Here is a 25,596-nt window from a genome sequence, read left to right on the forward strand (position 1 = left end):
TTATGTTGAATAAAAAATCAAAAGCAAAGTCTGATTTCTATTAAATATGGAATAAACAATGGCGGATGCCAATTACTTTTGTCAGTTTCAAGTTATTTCAGAGAAAATTGTGCATTCTTCGTTTTTTGTGGAGGGGTACCAACAAATTTGAGCACGTCTGTAAATACGTACCCGAGGGGACGTGTGTAGAGGTATGGGGAACCCTGGCCAACCCCAGTGTATAGCACAGCTGAGTGTAGGACGGAGACCCGTGCTGACCAGCTTAGCGGCAGTGGGGGCACTGCATAAGTAGGGGTCTACTTAAATCGCGGTAAATTTACGTATTTTTCACGGGTATGTTGCGGAATAAAATTAGGATTTCGCGGACATTTCGCGGACATGTTTAAACATTAAATAAACCTAAGTAGACAGTATTTCAGAACACTATAAAGCCTAAAATAAGAATTTATAATTTAATAATAATAATTTATTTTATTAGTACTGAGTCAAAACAAAGAAGACATGGCTATTCGGGTCTAAAATTACAACTGTAACAGCAGGTTGAAGCGAGGTGGCTGTGCTGGATCGTTTTAGTACTGATTTAACTTGCAGACAGGAATACTTCTTGTCTGGGCTGACTTTGCAGTTTGGTTTCTGAAAGCTGTTTATTTTACTTTCTGTTCAGCAGCCTCTGAAGTAGCCTTTTGTTTAATGTGTGATTCTGAAGCTAAATAGCGATCGATCGTAATTTCTCCAAATACTCATTAAGATATGGAAAACAATGACCTCAGTCTGCATGTAGTTTATTTGGGAAATATCTTGAAACGATCATCAGCTGAAATATAGTTTGCTTTCTTTGTCGTCCATTTCTACTATTTTACCTCCAATGCTGAAAACTAGATTTTAGCAACCTAAATCAAAACAATGCAGCACCAACCTTGTCCCGTCCCCTCCTGCACAGTACAGGTCACATAAAAGCAGTAAAGACGCACTGATAGGCTGATTAAAATGTTGTCGTTTGAATAGTAAACAAGAATGTTAACTGCTTTGGAGAATTTATTTTGTAAATGTTACTTGTGGACGTTTTTTGTTTGTTTTTTGCTTAAGTGCAATGCACACTGGACGGTGAAGGAATAAAAATGGGATATCTACAGAAGGCAGATACGTAGTTTGCGTCACTTGCGGTGTGCAGTAGTTCATTTAAACAAGTTTTTTTTTTTTTTTTTTTCCTCTGCGTACTTGTTTGTATGCATTGGCCCCTAAGAGGTGAATTTCGCGGTGACCCCTCAATTTCACGATTTCCGCGAAATCCGCGAAATCGAGAATTAGGTAGGTCCCTATGCATAAGCAGCACTTTTGTTTGTAATTTTATTACTGTGTTTTATTTACCCTTTTTCTTTCGCCTTCTGTTTTCATTATTATTTTTGAGCACTTGAAGGTGCACGGATTGGGATACCTGTGTTGGTAACCCCGTGGTCCTGGTTTACTGTCGGCAGTATCCAGACCACGGACAACAGCGCCCTCTGCGGGCTAAACTAAATAAAAAATAAATAAGTAAAATAAATAAATCTGGGCACCTGTGCGGTGTTTGCAAATAAAATCTTCTGTCTCCCGTGTCAGTGAATACCCCCACCCTTCCACACCCCAATACAAGGAATACTTTTTTTTTTTACAATACTTGTATAGGATACAGGCTTTCTATGCTTATATTTCCCAGAACGCACCAGGCAGGAGGCCAGAATAGAAGTTTAATTATTTAATTTAAAAACCACAAAAGTCAATGTATGTATATACATAATACACTTAAACTCTCATAGCCACTGTTCAGATAAAATAAGAGTCATACCGGTTTTAAAATAGCAGAATGTATTCAAATAGGGCTTAAGGGGCATATCCCAGGTTGCCTCCTATATCAAGTGTTCAGGTGTGCGTTTAATAAGACCCTTAACAGATTCACTCATGTGCAAAATCATACATCTAAAATGGGACAATATAGCACACATCTAAAACAATATAAAACTCCCATTCAAAATGACACACAATGGCAGCAGGAGGATTTATAATACAAACAGAAAACACAAGGAAACTTCAGCATGCAGCTATTTAAAATCCACTTTGGCATAGTACCAGTCCTCTAATCTGAGTGTGCCGTAATTACGCCAACAGGCTTACATACTCATACCTCCAAAACCCATATGCACAACAGTGTTACGTATAACCTCCGAGTAAGCTACGGGGCTGCAAGCCTCCAACTCTGAGGACACTCTTTTAATTCAGTGTCAGGAATTCAGTACTAACCCTTATAAAAGTTGATCACTTTATTTTATTACCATGGCATTTCTGCAGCTTTCCCATGCTTTCACTGTGCTTTATTTACACTTTGCTTAGTTTTTATTATGCTTAACTTTTACAAGGGAAGGACAAGTCTGAGCAGGGCCGGATTAACGCATAGGCAAACTAGGCCCTTGCCTGGGGCCCCAACGTCTTAGGGGGCCCAAAACGATTATTTATTTATTTATTTTTGCCTAGGGCCCATGATGGGTTAATCTGGCCCTGAGTCTGAGGTGTATAATGTAAACTGGTCACTTACTTAGGTAATGGTTTTTATATTGTGGTTGGAATGAACAGAGCAACACATCAAAGCAAGATTTTACAAGCCCTAGATTTGCATTTAGTAGGAAGGTTACAGTCACACAGAGCCGTGTTGATTTCCTGTCCCTGTTACTGCATTTCTGAGACTCACTCATGTAGTGGCTGACACCTCTGTCTAAAATGGCAGTCAAAGCACTAGGACCCAGTCGAAATGTTTTCCTTTTTTGCTGTTTGAATTACATCAGCTTCACCGGTGAGTACAAGAACTATGCTTATTTTCAAAGCTTGGTGAATAAGTCAATCTCTGCTGATGAAGTTCAGAAACTGAACAAATCAAATCTGGTTTTGCACACCTTTGCTGACACTTCATGTAGTTGTGTTTTGTTTCGTTAATTGGTGCTAAGAGACGGTTAAAGGATAGATGCATGCAAAAACTGTTGTTCGAAAAGTAGATAAGGTGTATAAAGTCATATAAAAAGGAGACATCTACAAAAAAAAAAGCCAAGTTACAAAGTGACAGTTGAATAAGACTCAGTTGGGCTATCTCATTATTATAATTATTATTACCATGAAGGCTCTGATCCCCAGTGCAGTTCAAACTCTTTTGTGTCTTTTCTTTGTAACAACTAAAACGAGGAGGCATTGTGTAATAATAAAACAAACAGACATTTGTGTGAAAAAAAAAGAAATGATGAAAAATTGAATAAAAATCTGACAATTGCAAAAGCTTTTTCAAATAACAAACTAGTTTCAGTGTTCCCGAGGTGTTTCATATAAAGACATTATAGTTGTGTCTTGCGGCAGGGCTCAGAGCTGCCCCTTTAAAATATTGTTTTGTTTCATTATAAATATGGTTTGTTGGTTTAATAATAAATTAATTATTGTTTGTAAAATACTGTGTGCTGGATATGGCTGGTTAAACTTCCCTCCCTTCCTCATTGAAACTGAATGAGCAGCAGGTGACCAGGTGTCAATGGCATAATTGATTATCAATTAACCCTGGCCATCTGCCTTTAAAAAGGTGCTGGAGAGCCAGGCCTTTGTTCTTTGTTATTCTTTTCTTTGTGCTGTGCAGTGCAGTGCAGTGCAGTGCAGTGCAGTGCAGTGCAGTGCAGTAGAAGAAGCCTCACAGCTGTGTGGTAACAAGGGTGAGCTAAGGGTGATCAGTGTGTGTAGAGCAGGATACCTATAACTTTAGGGTAGGGATTAATTTAGGGATTTTAAACCCTCCCATGTTTATTTAGTTTCTGAAGGGAGAAGGTTCCTTGAGTGGGAGCAGCACTCAGCCTGTGTTTGGCAAGCTTTTATTTTCTTAGTTGTTTTTGTACAGTGTTTGTTTTTGCCTTTTTGTAAAGTTCACTGTACACTTGTGTATATATCCTCCCACACTAGGGATACCATTATTGCTACCCTAGTGGCGGCCACATACCAATGCACCTAACTGCCTGTAAATAACAAAACCTGGACGCTTGAGCGGCTTTTTCAATCGTAAACCCTCTGTGTCTCTTGTTCTTTCAGCGGATACACCCCTGTTACATATCTGTTTCCTTTACATCTTTTTATTTTTTGGTATATACTTCAAAATGCAGGCACAGGAACTAGACTGCAGTTCCAGTTTACTTGCACCTTTGTTACAATATGTGTATTTACAACAAAATTATATCATGAAAATCACTTAGTGAGCAAAGATTAGCAAGTGCTGACTACATTGTAACTCAGATTACAAACTACAGGGACACTACTGCATTTTACGAGCCTTTTAATTTAACAAATGTACACCACCTGTGCACATTACAAACCAGTGAACATTAACAAAACAGTGAAAAGATAGTCTGTAAAAAAAAAAAAAAAAAAAAAAAAAGTGGTAAATGATATCAAGAAGAAGAGGGCCAAGATTAGTGTCGCTATATATATAAAATCAGTTTACATTGAAATACTATGCTACTGTCCTTCACATGAGACATTCAACCGAGGTCCTATTGTAAGGACTCTGCTTCAGCAGTTGTGATGCATAGTTCACCCCCTAGTCTCCGTAAGTTGCTTTGGATACAAGTGTCTGCTAAATGACTATTTAACAATAATCATAATCATGCTTTTAACTATCATATTGTGAATTATACAGTTATTAGTTGAAAACTGAATTCACCTCCTCATTGAAGTTTCATTTAGCATACAGTAGCAGTATTAGAGAGGCTGAGAGGAACTGATACTAAATGTTGTGCTCCTCTAGAAACCCAAACTTAAACACAGAGGAAAACCATGTAGTTAAGAGGGTGTAGAAGCAGTCTGCCTGGGTTTTGTTTTTCAGTCTTTGTTTCCCCCTTAACCCAAAGGGCAGGTGCCAGGGGGAGGGGGGCTCCCAGTGATTGTGGTTTTGAATACCATTGTGTTCTAGCCGCACAAGTGAAAAAAACAAAAAAATATATCCTGTGACTTCTCGTCTCACTGTTGTAAATTTAACAAATAATCTGACACTTTGCATGTGTCTCTAATGACTGTGTATTTACATTGTTTTTACTTAGTAAATACATGTGTATTTGCACACAGTTACAATGTTATTATGCATAGTTACAATGCACTTAATGTGTATTTATTTTGCATGTTATAACCCTAATCCTAACTTTGAACCTAACTAACACTAACCCTTTTCTGATACAATTGTGTACTTCCATATTTATCGTGCAAAAAGATGTACTCATTAAGTACACAATAACATTGTAATTATGTGTAAGTTGTCACAGACGGTTCTGGCACGTCTCTTTTGTGCTATAAGTCATTAGATCCTTTTGCATGGAAGGCCTCGGTTGCAAGGGTGTGCGGTTCTATGATGGACCCAGATTCAGTTAAAATGTGTTTCCCCACTGATGATGGGAATGAGAATGTATAGATGGGAGCCCAGCTAACAAGATTGAAGTTTTTGAGGGTATCAGGCTTTTAAAGACTGTCACCCACACCTGTGAACAGAAACTGACTCACTGAGAGCAGAAACTGACCCAAGATTGTCACAGCTACTGGAAGCAGGCTGATCTTTGAGATACAAATTGAACATTTGTGAAACTGCAACAAATATTGCAATGACTGTAATGTGTTTTAAACAATATAAAACCAGTAGAAAATATTATTAGCAGATCTGTGTAAGGCCTGTGTGATTAAGTTCATTGCACTGAAGGTCAGGCTGACCTGCTGAAAGTTCCAAACCTCCCTTATCAGGCAAAAGCATCTTTTTTAATTAGACTCAGAGTCTCAAAACATTCTGATCCAGCGAGAGCAGAATAGCAGAAACTATGAAGCACAGTTAATAAGCTAGAAGCAATCGAACTAGGTTCAATTATAGTAAGAAAAAACAAAAGTATTAAAATAAATAAGAAACCTAACATAATAACATTAAGTAAATGTATGAGCAATCCTAAGTTTTAATATTCAAGGTTGCATTTGCTGCTAATTAAAAATTAACCTCTTGCCTTCTGTGTATATCAATGAAGTAAAATAGAATTGCAGTTTATAAGAGATTGCTATATTGACATATCTGAATTAGAACGACATGTTATAAAATCATTTAAATTATAAACTGTAACTTTACATACACAGTCTAACCTCGTCCTTACCTGCCTGTTGTAAAAGCAGTGTTGAAGATGACTCATTGGTTTTGGCCGATGAAGCAGAGATTTTTTGATAATCCGCGATTTAATAGCCAAGATCCTCTCTATAATGAGCAATCTCGTTAATATTAACGAACGGAAATACCTTTCGGATAACAGAAGATAGGAGTTTATATACAATTATCATTTTCTATATATAACAGAAATGAATTGGAACCTGGCAGGAAGAGATGGCAATGGAAAGTGTAGGACGTGTTGATACGTTAAGTTAGATATTGGTTTGAAATAATGAGTATTGGAAAATGCTTACGATAGTGTTTCATATTAATCAACTCTAAAATTGGCAAAAACCAAAGGTTGTCTTAAAACCTGCTGTAACTGGATTTTGTATGAACAGTGAAGAAGGTCAGACTTAGTTCAGTCAATGTAGCACTATGGCATTCTGGTATATTAATGCTAGCCTGTACTTAGATATAAATAACTGGACCTTCCATTAAAATCTTGAAAGATTTATCAGTGGAGAAAAATAATATTACAATTTCTAGAAGCAACTGTTATACTGAAGTAACTTAATTAGAAATACATCTTATAATGCCATTTGAAGTTAAACTGTTGAAAGAACATAGTAAAAGTTTATTATAACAGAAGCATGGCATTGACAATATTGCAAATATACTGTTAAGACACTTTTGAAATAATGTTCATTTAATATAATCAATTTAATAATTAGTTCAGTTTCTCCAACTAAACAAAAGGTATTTTAGACATTACAATATCAATTAAACCAAAGAATAGTTTAGTTTATATAAAGATTTTACTGCAGTAATAAACAGAAGTACTTATTTACAGGGAAACAGAAGAATTTAAAAGTGAAAGAATGAAATGTTTGTCGCAGACACACAGTAGAATTCTGGAAGGGCATTAGACCTTCAAAAAATAAAGCTTAGTCTTTGGCACCTCAAAGCAGGATTCAGTGTTGGCTCTTAAAAGCAGATTTGCTAACTTTGAATGATAACCAACGGAAGGTGTTTTAAGAAAGTCAGGCGTATGTATCTCATTATATTATAAAAAAATAATGAGAGCTCAGTTATAAAAAGTTAGGATGTACATTTTTTTGTATTATCTGAAAAGATACCAGTCCAGGCATCTCTTGAATCGGCCAAAAAATGACAGGCTTGGTCCAAGCATGGTACCAGTTAATATAAGGCTATTATATTTAACATGTTTTATTATAGCTTGAATCTAAATGAAAATAACTGGACTTGCCACTGTATGCTTAGTGGTCTTATTCAAAGGCTTATGATAAACCCCTACACTCTTTGTCAAATACTTTGTTAACACACATTTGTATATGAAGTTAAACTGACCCATTGACAACACAATGAAAAGGTAACATAATATGCTGCTAAGAGGGACATATATTTTTTTTGACCCAGATTAATATAATTAAATAGATCTGGTGTTACATATTAAAAACACCTCTCATATATACACATATACTTGTATTGTATTTGGTAGCAAGGACCCTCTGAACTCCAGTTCACCTAATTTTTAGGGAAAGGAGGGGTGGAAGATAGTGAACCATGAGCTCACATTCAGTTCATTTTGAAAACAGAGTTGACCGGATCCTTCTATAAAATATCATTAACTCAAAGATAGGAACTGTCAAGGCTCAGTGATGATCATATTTAATTGGGACTCCTGGTGTATTCAATGGAGGGAAAATCCTATAAAAACCAAAGTAAAACCCCAGTCAAGTATCGCGCGACTTGCTAACTACAAGTTGTGTGGTCCATGCTCTGAAGATCTCTGAAAAATGTATTGCTGTTTGGTCATATTAACAAGTCTCTGCCTTTTGAAGACAGTTCTTATTTTCCAATATATCCTACACTACACTTTCATATATAGGAAGGTAAGCATACATATATTTGAATTTAATATCTCTTTTATATTGATGCATTGCTATAAGGTATAGAAATTATGTTTTAGTCTTAAGTTGAAAGTTCTAGAATTTAGTGATGGGCATTGTTAGCTTTATGCATGCATAGCCTGAAGGCTAAATATAATAACCTCACCACCCAGCGCACAAACTAAACCACTTACAGGAGTTTAAAACACCTCTCCTCCTTGAACGTCTCCCCTGAGTTTAAAACTGTGCTCAGAGCATATATATAAATAAAGAGTATGTGCGGAAAATTCTGACAAAGTACACATGTATTTACTATGTAACTACTATCTGACTAATAAGTAAATACACAGTAATAGAGACACAATGTAAAATGTTACCAATAATATTTCAGTGGTTAATACACTTTTCACAATTCTAAACGTACACTGTTCACATGTTTATTTTGGACATTGTTTGCACTTCCCATGGCATTTTGTGCAGTTGAGGTGGGGTAACTCAAGACTAGGACAAGTTAAGTCAGGCTAGAAATGGAGCCTGTATTGGAAATAACCAGGAACCTAGGCTCTGTTGAATGTAACAGTGGAGGTTGGGCACAAACCAGAGACCCCGTGTACCGCAAGAGAGTGTCTTAACCACAGTGCAAAAGAACCAACCAAGTCTGCATTTATGGTTTTAGAGTTTGTAACCACATCTCACCGACAGGGGGCAGTATCACACAACACTGCCATTACACGAGGGTCTTCAAAATCTTGACAGATTTACAAAATTTATTAACCCTACTGGGCCACCAACTACTGCCAGCTTTGTTAAACTGCTGGCCAAATTCAGAAAAGATCACTGAGCCCAATTTTTGTTGTTATTTATCCTGTATCTGACTGCTCACTTGGTACATTTCTAATATAGCTGAGCCAAATATTGGGAAATCGAATCTGTGGAAATGGTTAGCTATCTGTTTATTTTTATTGTATTGTTTTTCAGCTGTTTGTGGCACGATAAGAGTAACAACCAATCAGAGCCTCGTCGTTGGGTTTGAGAACCAATCGGTCCTCCTTCCTGCTGTCTACATCCTGTCCGAGCAACCCCTCTTCATGCAGATAAACTGGGACTTTGGAATGACCCCAGTCATCCTGCAAACCATCCACTTCCAAGGCGGGAAGGCCTTTGAAGACCCCAAAAAGAGCTTTGTTTCAGAGAAGCAGTATCAGGGGCGGGTGGCAGTGTTCCCTCAGAACGGGTCTCTGCTTATCAAGAATCTGACGCTGAGTGACAGCGGGACCTACAAGATCACCGTCAAGAACTCCCAGACCGGCTCTCCGCAAAGCATGCACGTGGTCCTCAAGGTTTTACAGAACGAAGGTAAGGACTGCCAATTACGGTTCAGACTTATTATTCATGTTGTGCTACATGTGAGGATTTTTTAACCATTCACAAACAAGAACGCCAGGATGTTATTCCAAAAGTCACCGTTCTGGTGTGATCAAAACTGGGAGCTTAGACTATATAGACAGCGTTTGAAAGCCTTGACTACTTGTTTCCTCCTTTTTGTCACATGGTCTATGATGTAATTCCAAAAACCTGTTTTTTTTTGTTTACTGTTTCTATATTAGAACCACAATAGACAACCAATAATAATAATAATAAAATAAATACATTGGAGGGCAAAGTGAGGCAAGGTTGTGTACTAAATATGATTGTATATATTTTGTTTAAATATAGCTGTTACAGAACAAATAAATAACATCAATAAATAAACACCATGAACATGAGAATTCATAAATCTAACATTTAATAACAATAATTAATAAAGCTTTAGTTTTAAATAGTACATTAAACATCTGTATATAATATTTTTATAGAACTGTTCGTCTGACTTTTTCTCACTGCGGCATTGAATTCTCAGTGGAGTCAGTTGGTTTGTGAACATCGTATTCATTCATAAACGAGTGCAGTTACCATGGCATCAAAAGCCTACAAGTACCTCCACTGAAAAGTTGGGAAGTTGGCTCTCTTGATATGAATTGTTTAGGATATCCCTGAAGGTCTTCCCCTCTTTTCACTTTCTTTAACAGAAGCCAGCAGTACCTACCTTGGTTTAGAGGGTGATGAAGTGAATTCCACGGAAGCACCCCCGTGTCAAAGCCATCGGGTCGTTCGCAGCGGAGTGGGGGTGGCTGTGGCCATGGAAGCGGTGTCCTTTGGGGTTTCCATCACCCTGCTCCTGCTCATCTATCTCATTGCAAAGAAGACCTGTCTGACCAGAAGGAATGGGCTTTGCAAGGTCACATTCTGAATCTGACATTACGGTTTTATTAAGAGCCACACTGGGCATTGCAGAAGCTTCCATGAGAACATATCAAATTAATCTTCTGGGTTTGCATTGGTCAGCCCTGAATCTGCCTGGCTTTTACCAGTTAACTCCGTGTTCGTGTGCAGCTGTGGTATTAGCAAAAACAGCAGGCGTCTATGCTTCTATTAAAGTGAGATCCGGACACGCATGTTTTCAGATGGGAGAACCTCAGTCTCAGCTGACTTTATCCCACGCACCCTGTCGCGTTGGCTCCTGTGCTCCCACCGTGTTAGGAAGGCAAGCTCTTCTGGGATCAAGTCACCTCACGCCACTGCAGCGCTCCCCTACTGGCCCACTACAAGGCTAGCCAGTAGATTGTCAGCATCTCTTGAGTGTAAAGAAGCTATTGGCACCAGGAAAACCTAATTAAGTTGGCACATCCAGCTTGATCTGTAAAATGTAATTGCAGCTGGTCCATATTTACTGTACTCTGTTTCGTTGGATTTAGTATAATTTCTGTATGATCAAATTGTAATGTGTAGTGTTTCATTTTAGAATATGACCTATTCAGCGTGTGACACCTGCCGGTGAAACATTGTATTGCAGTAATACTCTGACAAACCGGCTTCTACTCAGATATCGCCCTGATGATTTATGCATGGCAAACCCAGTCTCATATGTTTCACCAATATGTTCGTTGAAAGTAAGATTGAAATCAATAAAAATATAAATACAAAAAAAATACTTTTGCTTGATTCCTTTTTTCAAAGATGATGAAAGCCTGGAAAACTGTCAACACATTCGAATACATTTCAGAAATGTACAGTGCACCACTTGGTACCAGATTAGTTAACATTAGTAATTTGTTCAAAGTTTGAACTATATAATTTCTGGTCTACCCTTATAAAAGTTTTCCATGTGTTTTTAATTTTTTGGGGGGGTTTAAGTCTGATCGTTGAACTCTGTGCTTTGCAATGCTAACTTGTGCTTGACCACACTTTCAGCATGCTTTATTACACTTTGGTATGCTTTATTACACTTTGGTATGCTTTTACTACGGGACACTTTTATAAGGGTAGTCTTTGCTTTATTCTATTGATACTACATGTTTTACATATTTATAATAGAATTCAGATAGGGCAGCAGTGTGGAGTAGTGATTAGGGCTCTGGACTCTTGACCAGAGAGTCGTGGGTTAAATCCCAGGTGATGGACACTGCTGCTGTACCCTTGAGCAAGGTACTTTACCTAGATTGCTCCAGTAAAAACCCAACTGTATAAATGGGGAATTGTATGTAAAAAATAATGTGATATTTTGTAACAATTGTAAGTCGCCCTGGATAAGGGCGTCTGCTAAAAAAAAAAAAAAAAAGATACTGAAGTTTAATTTCTACAGCGGATAACAGTATGCATTCCATTGTGGTAGCCTGTTTCAGAATTTGGTAAATTTCGTGCCATCTTTAATATTGCCACTGGGTGGCAGTATGAGACTACATTAGATTAAAGTTGCTTTATACAAGTTCAGTGCATCAGAGACCAAATCAAGAAGCATGGCGACCCTGACAATAATGATTATACTCACTCGACGACATCAATACCCTTGTGGGATCAATGTCAAGAATAATACACTTTAAATTGATCCCACAATGAGTATTACTGTCCCCGAGTGAGTAACTGGACTGAATAATACTCTCATTACCCATATAAATGTTTACACCAGTACATTTGCATAGTTAGTTTCTTTTTATGGTTCTTTTCCCCTCGTTATCCTATCTATTTACTATCGTTCACCACAGTATTCTTGCAGTGTTTTTGCAGTTTGCATTCTTTTCCCATGGTTGTACTGTGCATTCACCATAGTTTACCCTGGTTTGCCATGTTTATTAATATGCTTTACCTTACCTCGCTATTCTTTACAATGCTTATCTATGCTTTACCATGCTTTCACCATGCTTTATTACACTTGGCTCTGCTTTTACTATGGTAAAAATGTATAAGGGTAATATGTAATGTGTGTTTGTGTGCATGTGTGTTTAAATGGATTCTTACGGGCAAATGACATTTAATAGAGAAGTGTAAGGTACTGCACGCAGGCAATAAAAATGTGCATTATAAAAATCATATAGGAGATACTGAAATTGAAGAAGGGAACTATGAAAAAGACCTAGGAGTTTATGTTGATTCAGAAATGTCTTCATCTAGACAATGTGGGGAAGCTATAAAAAAGGCCAACAAAATGCTCGGATATATAATGAAAAGTGTTGAATTTAAATCAAGGAAAGTAATGTTAAAACTTTACAATGCATTAGTAAGACCACATCTAGAATATTGTGTTCAGTTCTGGTCACCTCGTTACAAAAAGGATATTGTTGCTCTAGAAAGAGTGCAAAGAAGACCAATCAGAATTATCCCAGGTTTAAAAGGCATGTCGTATGCAGACAGGCTAAAAGAATGGAATCTGTTCAGTCTTGAACAAAGAAGACTATGTGGTGATCTGATTCAAGCACAATAATATTGTTTTCCGTTCTGGTCACCTCTCTACAAAAAGGATATTGCTGCTGTCGTTTGTAAACTTTCTTATGTTCTTTTCCCAAACCACACAACAAAGATTTAAGCAGAACAAGTTTCCTTCATTGATTCCAATAATCAAAAGTCACACTTTTACATCTGAATCATCATGAAACACAGTAATGAGGCCACTAGTTATTAGCGTAATTAGTGACTTCATCTCTAGGAGGGCACAGACACGGCGCTACTTTGAATGCTTCGAAGATGCCTGTCTTATATATCATAATTTTACTTAGGACCCTGAGTTTTCTGATTTGGTGCTGCTCATATTCCGCTAGGTAATTTTTTGCTTGTTTGTTTAATTTTGTGCATACATTGTAATACAATCTAAATGGATAACAAGAATAGTGTATCCTTTTGGCCAGAGGGAGATTTCCTTTAGCCAGTTTCACTGAGTAAACTAAGGATGTCACCGAAAAAAACAACAACAAAAAAAACATGTTCATCATGAGCTGCAATTTCTTTCAAAAGAAAGCAAAATGGAAGAATAACATGAAATGAAGTTTGAATAGGAAACAATTAAAATAAATAGAAGCCAAAGGAGATAAGACTCCTAGCCCTTTTCTCTTCTATTTAACATTCATTGAATTGAATAATTCATTCTTATTATCGTAAATAGTCCGCATATTTCCCCCGAATATGCTAATTTAAATGTGCTGCTAGCACTTGACCAACTTATATATATATTGTTTTGTATAGTCTGTATTCAACGGCTTGGCTTAAGGGCAATCCAGTTACATTTCAATCAGTTGCTTTCTTGAAATGACATTACCCCAAACTAGTTTCTGATAATTGGCAATCATTTTGCATAAAAACGGCATTCAATGCTTTGGGCTAATGGATCGTTTATCATCAATCTTTCCAATTAAATAACTATTATATATATATATATATATATATATATATATATATATATATATATATATATATATATATATATTGCTCTCGTCTCCCTGGCTGTAAATATCAAAAGTGTCTTCCGACAGTCCATAACTCTCTGTCTCCATCTGTTTTAACTCGACTCTTATCCCGAACTTTGTTTTCATCATAAAATGAAACACTTTTCTGCTGTTTTCCAACAGATGGAATGAGTGCAATTGAAAGTGGAGGAATAACTATTCCTTATTTAAATGAGAAACCTACATGTTAATAATGCTAATTACAGTTTTTACATCATTTCAGGATTTCAAATCAGTAGGATTGAAAGGTAAAGGCAGAAAAAAACAAAACAGGCGTGTGTTTCATGAGATACAGAGAAGGAAGAGAAGATACATTTAATAGAACACAATAATAAAGCAACGTCAGGACAAAGAGAAAAAAAAAAGTTACAGAGCTCATTTTAATGTAGCCTAATTATTTTAGTGTGTACTGTAAATTACAGTTTTAGTTATGGAGGCTATTTTATGCCAAAATGAAAAACAAACAAATAAATGCTTTAATTATTTTTTCATTTTGGCATAGCAGCTACATTATCCCTTTCATCCTCTAAAATCGCAGCAATCTCTAGCAGCATGTTGGGCTCCATTGGCATGGTAGCTAGAGTCACTGAGTGCACCCACATCAGACCCTTATAGAAGGAGCCTGTCTATAGGTTTCCAACTCCATTAGGATTCTTTGAAACAGGCGAAACCACTTTAGAAAGAAAATATTCAATCCAACCACATCAACCCTTTAGATTTATGCACAGGGTTATGTTAATTAGGTACCCACTTCATTTGTGGGTTTTGCCACTGTTCTCATCCTTCCTGGCCATTTTTGATTTTTGCTCAGAACATGAAAAACAGTCAGAAAGTTAAAATCCCTCCACAAAATACCTCTTTGATATCAAGCTTTGATATTCAGGGTCGCTCTGTCCCTTTATGGAGCGCAGAATGATCAACACCAAAGTGGCAAACTCCTCTCCCTTACAGCGCATTCTCAGAACTCCACTGCCTACAGATTATAGTCACAAATCCAGAAGGAAAAGGTGCTCCATTTGTGCGTCATCGAAGGACGAAAGGCAAACGTCTCCTGCGCCACCTGCAAAAATCTCATCTCAAATTGCATCTGAGCAATTCACAGGGCGAGAGCTGGGGCTGGAGTGAAAGGTTGTTACTTGGAGAGGTTTGAGGAGCGGCACCTTCTTGGCCATAGGAGAGAGAGCAGCCTCAAAGGCAGGCTATTCAGCAGCCTCGGGAACCAGAAAATACATGAGATAGACAGGCTCTGTGGAGCGGCAGTCATGTAGGAGGAATAGGCTCTTGCGCTGAAGAACCTAGAAAAGGATTGATAGAATAGGAAGCTAAAAAGAGCCCAGTCTCAATTTAAGAAAGATAAAGAGCAGGAGCTGCTAAAGGATAGTGTGTGGCCGGGGGTCCCCTCTGACTCACACGGTGAGAAATCCCCCTCGGCAGAGGCAGTAGCCATAGAGGTTGGGGAAGTGAGCTTCACTTACTCCCAAAGGTTGGACCCCCAGCTCCCCACTTAACCCCACAACCGTGGGACAAACAATAGTTCACATGCCAATGCATTTAAGAAAGGAGGAAAAAAGACATAGTAGACAAATAAGATGGATTAGTTGGGGTTATTTTTGGACAAAAGAAGGGGTAGAGTGAAATTATGTGTTTACCTGCCGCACCGTGGAGAGGAAAAAACACCCTATCAGGGGGGAAAACCTCTGGTGGACCCAGAGCATCAGGTAGCCCCCACTCCAGGCATGCTAACAATGTTTTTGGTGAGCTGCAGCTATATCGAAAACAGGTGTGCATATGTATGATTCTACTGCTGAGGAGGACCAGTGCCCTAGGTTCTTAATTAAATGCTGATGTTGGCTTTTGTTGCTGAGGTGGCTGCTTCCAAAAGAGCAGTAGCTTTGAGGTGGGAAGAAAGATTCTGAATTTCAAGAAGGAGATTCGCTAGAGTACCATTCAGTCCCTAGGTAACCCCGAATCCTAAGAATGAAGCATTAGTAAAGAGATTCATCTTATGAGGAGCTGAAATCAGGTCTTGATAGAAAAAGGACAGGCTGTTTCAGTGACGAATTAATGTAGCCCACATCTTAATATTTCTTCTTGCTTCGTTGAGAGCAGAGATCTGCTGAAGCAGTGATCTGTAACAGTGCGGTGGACTATCGCCAGTAGTGTTCAGTGGCCTGCTGTAGAGAGCAGAGATCTGCTGAAGTGAGTGAAAAGAAACTCATTGTGAGATACAAGCAAATTTAAGCTGCATGAAGTGCCTCCTTGGGATTGCAGGAGGTTGTTGCACAATTGTCTGCCAACCAGAATTTTGTTAGGATGTCGATGTTGGTCTTTAAGTGTTAAGGCGATTTAGCTGGAGCCAAAGATGAGGCTGCTTTCAGGAGAGATGTAGAATGCATTGCTGTGAGGTCGCTGCAAAACCTATTGATTTGGTCAGGAGCAGTCTATGAGTGTATTGTCCATTGCAAGGTAGGAGACTGTTTTAACTGAAACTCTGATAAATCAAAGGCCATGGTTTCCGTACCTGACTGGCGGCTCACATCGAATTAATTATTAACCTGACTTGAAAATACATGACTTTCACAGTGAAAGGACGAGCTAGTATATAGAACTTGTGGTATTATACTGCCACGTTATGAATAGAGTAAAACTGTTGGCTTTAGAAAATGCTGCAGGGTAGAATAGATTTGATTATTGTGATCAATAGTCCATGTGATTGTATATTTATCCTAAATGCTCTGATGCTGTATCATGCCAACACCTGAAATCTGGCGATCTTCTATAATATTGCAGATAATCTGTGTAGAAAGAGAATAGCGGTGGATTGTATTTGGACAGAATTAAGTAGAATGGACTGTGGATGCTCAGAGTCCTCAGGCGTTGGCTCACAAACCGCGGTTAAAAGAGGTCTAAAATCAGTGTAAGACAAAATGGTTATCTGCTGGCGGCTTTAGCAGAGAATGCTTTATGGTACTCGTAGAACATAGTACCCCCATATCTAACCGAGAGCTCCACGATGTAGAATACGGTATTGCTCCAGCTCTTGATGGCGGCGAGGAAGTTAATGTCTCGTGACTTGAGTGTAACATTGATATCTTTACCTTTAATTATTTATTTTATGATGTTAGGAGAGAGAGTGACACCTGATAGATGGGGCTGTTGAAATCACAGGCGGCTCGTCGGTACAGACAAGTGAGGCATGGCATGCTATCATCTATTTGACTATCTATGAAGACATTTAGCATATTCTTTATATATTTATTATAAATTAAATATACAGTTAAGCATGTATATAAGTAAGTTAACATAGGTCCACGAGACGCGCCTGCAGTTGATTTAAATGTCACGAATTCAGCGAGTTGAACTTACTCTCTCGTTGTGAAAACGCAGCAACAGGAAGCTGGAAGATTGCAGTACTGAGACACAGAGCTCACAGGGCCTCATGAAACTGCCTGGTTACCATGGCCTGTGAGGCACAAGTGGAAAGTTGCAGCACAGCAGTGTTGTTGGAGTTTATGCTTTTTTTTTTTTTTGGCAATGGTTTGTTTTGAAAGTGATGTTATGCGAGTAGGCTTCACGTAATACATTACAAAGCACAAAACTAGAACGAGAACAAAGCTGAGGTTCCCACGTTGAACTGGGAATTGAAACAAAATTAATGTGCTCACCCATTTTTTTTGTCGGCTGCTGAATGTAAGTAGCAGTGAATTGCTAAACCAGGAACTCACATGGGGGAACCGACGCAAGCAAGATGATTGATGTTCAGTGGATTTCATTTGTCTGGATCAACTGGACCCGTGGATAGTACTTTAAATATTTTTTTGATGGATAGAAGAGGGTTAATATTGAGTTTAGGGTTAGGGTTACAGAAATTGGTCATAAAAGTAAGGTTTTAGTTGAAAGTGCATGAATATATACTTTAACACAAAGCAATATTGCATTGTTACAAAAAAATAAGGGGGTACAAATCTTACAAATATTCTGGAATATTGGTTACTAGGGAGAACAAATATTCGGCAGGGACATATATTCTCTGACACAGGTACAAAATATAATTTACATAAATAAACCACCAAAATAAGCCCTATTTACATGTGAGTGTTTTTTACCCTGTCACAGGGTTAGATACGGACAGTAAAATTTATACTGGCAATAAGAAACCTCGAAAAGGCTGCTGCCAGTAGATTTTCTACCAGTTCTAGTCACTGAAGTAAATGTGGTTAAAATCTAAGATCCTTGTCTGGTAACTGTGTTCCTTTGCCGAATAGCCAGACATACACACTTACCCTTGTCATTTAAAAGACGGCAGAGCTTCATTTCAAGCAATCACCACCAACTGATCCCCTGAAAATAATTATATTTGTTCAGTAGTGTTGCTCTAATAGCCAGTCAATATAAAATAATTGCAGAATGAATGTAGCGAGCTGGGGAGTGCGAGGGGTGAGGGAATCAGCCCCTTAGCGACGTCGCTTCCATCTCTCTCCCCGGATTACGAAGAGCTCCCAAGGGCAGGAGCAAATGACTCTCTTACAATACAGGGGCAGCGTCATCCTGCCTGTTTGCACTGGAATCGATGAGAGCCGAACACAATCAGCAGGAGAAATAGAGAGTGAGAGAGAGGCGGGAGAGATTAGCGCAACAGCAGGGCACCGTCTGTTGACAAATAACCTGCCCAAATCCCACAGATATATTCACACAGATGCCTGCCTTTGACAGTGACTGTGTTTGACATTCCGAGGCTGGGGCAGATGGGAGATGTGTCCTGAAGGCCGAGAGGTCTGGGTGGTCCAGGACAGATGTCGAGAATAATCCCCCCAAATGAATACATTGACATAATTTACAAGGGAGTCCTAACAAAGTAGAGGCAGTCACATTAAGATACACCAGGGTCTTTGTACATCTAAGAAATGTAAAGGAGGAGAGGGGTACGAGAGCTACAGTATGTAAAAGATGATGTCGCTCAACTGTTAGCATCATAAACCACATTTAAATATTACATGATATACCGAGTTAATCTATAGCAGAAGAATAACGCAATAGTTGTGACAACTCTTATATCTCATAGCCATATACCAAGTAGCTCTTCAAATCAGTAGAACTATTTGAAAACACAGTAGGGCGCTATACCTTTCAACCAAATAATGACAATGTGTAAAGCCATAATTGGATAATTGGATAATTACTCAGTATCATGCAGCAGTTATTGTCCAGTTGGTTTAATATCCTAATATCCTATGGGAAATACTGGTCCTGATTGGCTATCTGACTGCAGGTTTGGAAAATGAAGGAGTTATGTGGAGGTTTAAATTGTTTAATTCAAGAATTAAGGACCTGTTTGGAACAAAGTCTTGCTCAGGAAGAGTCAGTGTATTTTCAAGGGCGTCATCGATGCAGACAGCAGAGGCATTGCAATCACGCTCTACTGTACGCAGATGCAATTCTACACACTAAAGAGATGCAGCCAGCCATCTGCAGTTGGGTTACATTATTAAAACATCAGACGATTAGATCAAAGAAGCCCCAAAGACAGAATTGCTTGATGAAAATGATAATAATACAAGTTGTGCAATAAAGAGCAGTGTGTAATCATACATAAAGCTTGTTTAAAACAGCTGGTAGGATATTGTTGAATTCACTTTAAATCTTTTGCTAGCATTTAAGCACACAGATACTAGTAAACAGCTTGTTACATTAACTATTAAATGAAACACATGTATAGCCTGACTTCTATTATATGTAATCGTATGGAAACTATAATAAGATCCAAAATGGAAAATTACCTATATGGTAACAGTATCCTGGGAGACAGTCAGCATGGCTTTAGGAAAGGGAGAGCGTGTCTAACTAACCTCATTTTTTTGAGGATGCAACATCGACAATGGACAACTGCAAAGCATACAACATGGTTTATTTAGATTTCCAGAAAGCTTTTGACAAAGTCCCGCATAAAAGATCAATTCTCAAACTGAACGCAGTAGGGATTCAAGGAAATGCATGCACATGGATTGGGGAGTGGTTAACATGTAGAAAACAGAAAGTACTGATTAGAGGAGAAACCTCAAAATGGAGCGAGGTCACCAGTGGTGTACCACAGGGATCAGTATTAGGTCCTCTGCTATTCCTGATCTACATTAATGATTTAGATTCTGGTATAGTAAGCAAACTTGTTAAATTTGCAGACGACACAAAAATAAGAGGAGTGGCAAACACCGTTGCAACAGCAAAAGTCATTCAAAATGATCTAGACAGCATTCAGAACTGGGCAGACACATGGCAAATGACATTTAATAGAAAAAAGTGTAAAGTATTGCATGCGGGCAATAAAAATGTGCATTATAAATACCATATGGGAGATACTGAAATTGAAGAAGGAATCTATGAAAAAGACCTAGGAGTTTATGTTGACTCAGAAATGTCTTCATCTAGACAATGTGGGGAAGCAATAAAAAAAGTCCAACAAAATGCTTGGATATATAGTGAAAAGTGTTGAATTTTAATCAAGGGAAGTAATGTTAAAACTTTACAATGCATTAGTAAGACCTCACCTCGTTACAAAAAGGATATTGCTGCTCTAGAAAGAGTGCAAAGAAGAGCGACCAGAATTATTCTGGGTTTAAAAGGCATGTCATATGCAGACAGCCTAAAAGAATTGGATCTGTTCAGTCTTGAACAAAGCATTCAAAATTCTAAAAGGTATTGACAATGTCGAACCAGGGGACCTTTTTGACTTGAAAAAGGAAACGAGGACCAGGGGTCACAAATGGAGATTAGATAAAGGGGCATTCAGAACAGAAAATAGGAGGCACTTTTTTACACATAAGAACATAAGAACATAAGAAAGTTTACAAACGAGAGGAGGCCATTCAGCCCATCTTGCTCGTTTGGTTGTTAGTAGCTTATTGATCCCAGAATCTCATCAAGCAGCTTCTTGAAGGATCCCAGGGTGTCAGCTTCAACAACATTACTGGGGAGTTGGTTCCACACCCTCACAATTCTCTGTGTAAAAAAGTGCCTCCTATGTTCTGTTCTGAATGCCCCTTTATCTAATCTCCATTTGTGACCCCTGGTCCTTGTTTCTTTTTTCAGGTCAAAGAAGTCCCCCGGGTCGACATTGTCTATACCTTTTAGAATTTTAGAATTCCTGAATCAGATCGCCGCGTAGTCTTCTTTGTTCAAGACTGAATGGATTCAATTATTTTAGCCTGTCTGCATACAACATGCCTTTTAAACCTGGGATAATTCCGGTTGCTCTTCTTTGTACTCTTTCTAGAGCAGCAATATCCTTTTTGTAGCGAGGTGACCAGAACTGAACACAATATTCTAGGTGAGGTCTTACTAATTCATTGTAAAGTTTTAACATTACTTCCCTTGATTTAAATTCAACACTTCTCACAATATATCCAAGCATCTTGTTGGCCTTTTTTATAGCTTCCCCACATTGTCTAGATGAAGACATTTCTGAGTCAACTCCTTGGTCTTTTTCATAGTTCCTTTCTTCAATTTCAGTATCTCCCATATGATATTTATAATGCACATTTTTATTGCCCGCATGCAATACTTTACACTTTTTTCTAATAATTGTCATTTGCCATGTGTCTGCCCAGTTCTGAATGCTGTCTAGATCATTTTGAATGACCTTTGCTGCTTCAACAGTGTTTGCCACTCCTCCTATTTTTGTGTCGTCTGCAAATTTAACAAGTTTGCTTACTATACCAGAATCAAAGTCATTAATTTAGATTAGGAATAGCAGAGGACCTAATACTGATCCCTGTGGTACTCCACTGGTTACCTCGCTCCATTTTGAGGTTTCTCCTCTAATCAGTACTTTCTGTTTTCTACATGTTAACCACTCCCTAATCCATGTGCATGCATTTCATTGAATCCTTACTGCGTTCAGTTTGAGAATTGATCTTTTATGCGGGACTTTGTCAAAAGCTTTCTGGAAATCTAAATAAACCATGTTGTATGCTTTGCAATTATCCATTGTCAATGTTGCATCCTCAAAAAAAGTCAAGCAGGTTAGTTAGACGCGATCTCCCTTTCCTAAAACCATGCTGACTGTCTCCAAGGATATTGTTACCATATAGGTAATTTTCCATTTTGGTTCTTATTATAGTTTCCATAAGTTTACATATAATAGAAGTCAGGCTTATTGGTCTGTAGTTACCTGATTCGGTTTTGTCTCCCATAGAATTGTGGGAGTCTGGAACCAACTCCACAGTAAAGTTGTTGAAGCTGACACCCTGGGATCCTTCAAGAAGCTGCTTGATGAGATTGTGGGAACATTAAGCTACTAACAACCAAACGAGCAAGATGTGCCGAATGGCCTCCTCTCGTTTGTAAACTTTTTTATGTTCTTATGTTCTTATATTATAAACTATACCTTCGGATCTTCACTTGATACAGGACTTTCAAAATGACTATTGAAAAACAGCAGATTTAATCTGGTTAATTCACTTCTAATACTGTTGCCCTTTATTGCATTCTCTGTATAGAGGTTCTGATTTGAGGGCTAAAATCTGACTTGATTTCTTTTAAATATCAATGAAGTCAAAAAGTATATATAGTTATTACCTGGTGTAACTATTATATGCTGTCTTTACCAATGATTAAGATTTTTCTTTTTAGGAAAACAAGTACAAGTTATTAAATGGAAGTATGTTAATAAGTAAAGGTCCTGATAATTCTTGAATACGGAAAAAAAAAAAAAAACAAGGACCCAATTTAACCCAGCTCCCACTCTGTGCAGAGTTAAAGACAGATTAATCAGGATCATTACTCAACAGCTAAAAGTTCAATCTAAAAAAATAATAATAATAAAAGAACCCCTACTTACTGAATGTATTGTGCATAACACCCAGAAAAAACACACCCAATAAAGCTACCAGATCTGAAATATACAGCTCCCATATTTCATTGCCTGTGAGTACTCTGAAGTCGTTTCTTATTTTTCCTTTAAGACAAAAATAACCCTGATGATGACTTCTCAAAGAGCTCTGTGAAGAAGATAACCCTTTGTGTTTCCCGCTCTTCGCCTTCATACAGACATTACCCAGGGTGAGAATAAAGTCGAATCCTGCCTTCTCTGTGCTTGTGAGTCACTCAGAGCTGTTTCTAATGACAGTGGCAGTATTGAGGTGGATGTTCTCCTTCACATTGCCCCAGATGAAAGCGACACCCGCAGTAAAAGAAGCCCTACACCTGGGGCTCATTTACTTTGCCAGCTGTGTGGGAAACAGGGGCTGACAAAGACCAAAGTACTTCACAAAAGACCTTGGGTTGCTTGACATCACTTGGGGGTTTGAAAGTTTGGATGCACCTGTATACTGTATCTGAAACATCTTTTGGTAATCGTTTATCTGGTTACACAGTTCCTTAAACTGTCTGTTTGTTTGTCACTTCGCCTGGTCTGGAGTTGCCTGTAACTATTGAAGGGCCCAGAGCAAGATTATGGTAACTCACACAGAAAAAAATCTATTTGAAAGTTTGCACAAATTGCAGAATTAAGCAACTGGAAAATACATATTTTTAAATGGACTGCAAATCACAGTGCTTTCATGCTTGTGTACTGGAATTTAGTCTGCAAACTGTCCCCCTCAGTAAAATGTGGGTAGCACTTACGGTTGAGGATATCTTTGTATGGAGTCGAATTCTGTTTGAAAAGCAGAATGCTTTTGTTATCGGTGACTGTCTAATATTGACAATTCCTGATGCAATCTGGCAGGTGGGCACTGATGAAAAGTACCGTGGGATAGCATGGTATTGATAATATTATTTCAATTTGAATGAAAATGTGGATTAACATTTTCTTGCCCCGGATGGGTACAGAAAAGCAAAGTATGGTAAAACCATGGAAATCATGGTGATTCGTTTACTGAAAAAGGTTTTTGTTATTGCTGAAAGATGCAAGGAGTAGCATCCTGAGCTTCCACTGTAGAACATGGTTAGTGTCTGGTTTGGGAATATGATTATAGATAGATAGATAGATAGATAGATAGATAGATAGATAGATAGATAGATAGATAGATATAGATAACATTTTTTGCTCAAAAGAGTCAACTTACCAATGTTTAACATACATTTGTCAAGGGAAAGTGTGTTTGAAAACAAACAGTGGAGGTACTTACAGGCTTTTGATGCTATGGTAACTACACTCAATTCTACTTAAATCTATTGATATGTTTTTGATGTCATTTACTACATAATTAATGATGTGGTCCAGTGGTTAAAGAAAAGGGCTTGTAATCAGGAGGTCCCCGCTTCAAATCCCACCTCAGCCACTGACTCATTATGTGACCCTGAGCAAGTCACTTAACCTCCTTGTGCTCCGTCTTTCGGGTGAGACGTAATTGTAAGTGACACTGCAGCTGATGCATAGTTCACACACCCTAGTCTCTGTAAGTCGCCTTGGATAAAGGCATCTGCTTAATAAACAAATAATAATAATAATTCCTTTCTATTTAAACCTTCAGGCATACCTTCAGGTATTCACCATGAGGCATCCTCCATCACACAGGGCAGGACCTGGGTAGAGTTCTGACGGAGATTAGGTCTATTTATCCATTTATTTTCCTTTATTCTTTTCTGTGTACATTATCTCATTTTATTTCTTCTAAAACTACAAATTGTAGGTCATTCATGTTATCCTCCCCATCTGGCTCCTGCCTGAAGGAATCAGTGAGTTTGACTGACACCAACTCTGTCTGTTCTTGCCTCCCTGTGGTTGTTTGATCTCTGTCCCTGCACTCACACTGGAATTGAATTGAGTATTGCATTGTGTTTTATGAATCAGCCTTTAAGTGGGACAAAACGGCTGTCAGCTTCCTCATGGTTATTTTGTGTAACTTAAGACCTGACCCTGTTCTGATAAATGTTTCCCATCTCTCTTAAGTTAATCCTCTGTCTCACGCCTGTGAACTATCTTAATTTCAATCTCCATTTCCGTTCTTTTAAAAGTTTAATAGCCCATTTCACTTCGACACACTTGATGGTAGCACTTAGTTTCTCTTCCCATTCACTTCCTGTGTTACAGGTAAATGCCTCCCCTGACCCTTTATTGATTGTTCTTTGCACTATATAATGCAAGACCCAGGTGAGGTCTGAGTACCACGTAACACTGTAAGTGAACTTGCACTGTTCAGGTCAACAGAAAAACAACAAGGGACTGGTGTGAGAATGTTAAGAACATACATAAATAGGAGAGGATGCTCTTCTGGTTTCTACTCGGGTAACCCATTCCATCCCCTCACCACTCTCGGTGTAAAGAAGTGTCTCCTACCCTCTGTCTTAAGCATGCCTCCATTTAATGTCCAACAGTGTCCTCTCGTCTGGATTCGGCCCGCGAGAGCCTTCCTTTTGGCCCCTCGAGTGTCAGCTGTCCTTCATTACAAAAGCTGAAATTGCTGATACGCAAGATGTAATGTCGCCACTATCTACTTTTTTTTTTTGGCAACCTAATCAGGAACAAGTCAGCTGATTGGCCAACTTTCATTCTGATGAGATTTCATTTTGGCATGCATCACAAATCTCCTCCCATTTAGTTTAGTGTTGTGCGATATGAAAACAGCAGTATGGAGTAATATTATTTTCTTTAGTGCGGAGAAACTATCTGAATATTCTTACAAACATTGCTGCACATTAATTCGAAATAAAAATCCACGTCTGTGTCTAAAATGGCAAGTGATGTGTGGTATTAACACAACATCAA

General features: G+C 38.2%; 1 protein-coding gene across 1 annotated transcript; it reads left to right on the plus strand.

Annotated features, from left to right (window-relative positions):
• The first annotated feature begins 2,717 nt into the window (after nucleotides 1-2,717).
• LOC117420407 (uncharacterized) lies at nucleotides 2,718-11,075 on the plus strand. Its single transcript, XM_034033851.2, has 3 exons — nucleotides 2,718-2,824; nucleotides 9,058-9,435; nucleotides 10,149-11,075. Exons 1-3 carry the CDS (start codon nucleotides 2,752-2,754, stop codon nucleotides 10,367-10,369), a joined length of 672 nt encoding a protein of 223 aa, XP_033889742.1. The 5' UTR covers nucleotides 2,718-2,751; the 3' UTR covers nucleotides 10,370-11,075.
• Nucleotides 11,076-25,596: the final 14,521 nt, after the last annotated feature.

This window comes from Acipenser ruthenus, chromosome 1, assembly GCF_902713425.1.
Source record: "Acipenser ruthenus chromosome 1, fAciRut3.2 maternal haplotype, whole genome shotgun sequence".
NCBI classification, from domain to species: Eukaryota; Metazoa; Chordata; class Actinopteri; order Acipenseriformes; family Acipenseridae; genus Acipenser; species Acipenser ruthenus.

Excerpts from the sequence above, each read along its gene's own strand:
- LOC117420407 (XM_034033851.2), top strand. The coding sequence starts at position 2,752 with ATGGCAGTCAAAGCACTAGGACCCAGTCGAAATGTTTTCCTTTTTTGC. Across the intron at positions 2,825-9,057 it reads GAATTACATCAGCTTCACCG|CTGTTTGTGGCACGATAAGA; the intron begins GTGAGTACAAGA and ends ATTGTTTTTCAG. Across the intron at positions 9,436-10,148 it reads CAAGGTTTTACAGAACGAAG|AAGCCAGCAGTACCTACCTT; the intron begins GTAAGGACTGCC and ends TTTCTTTAACAG.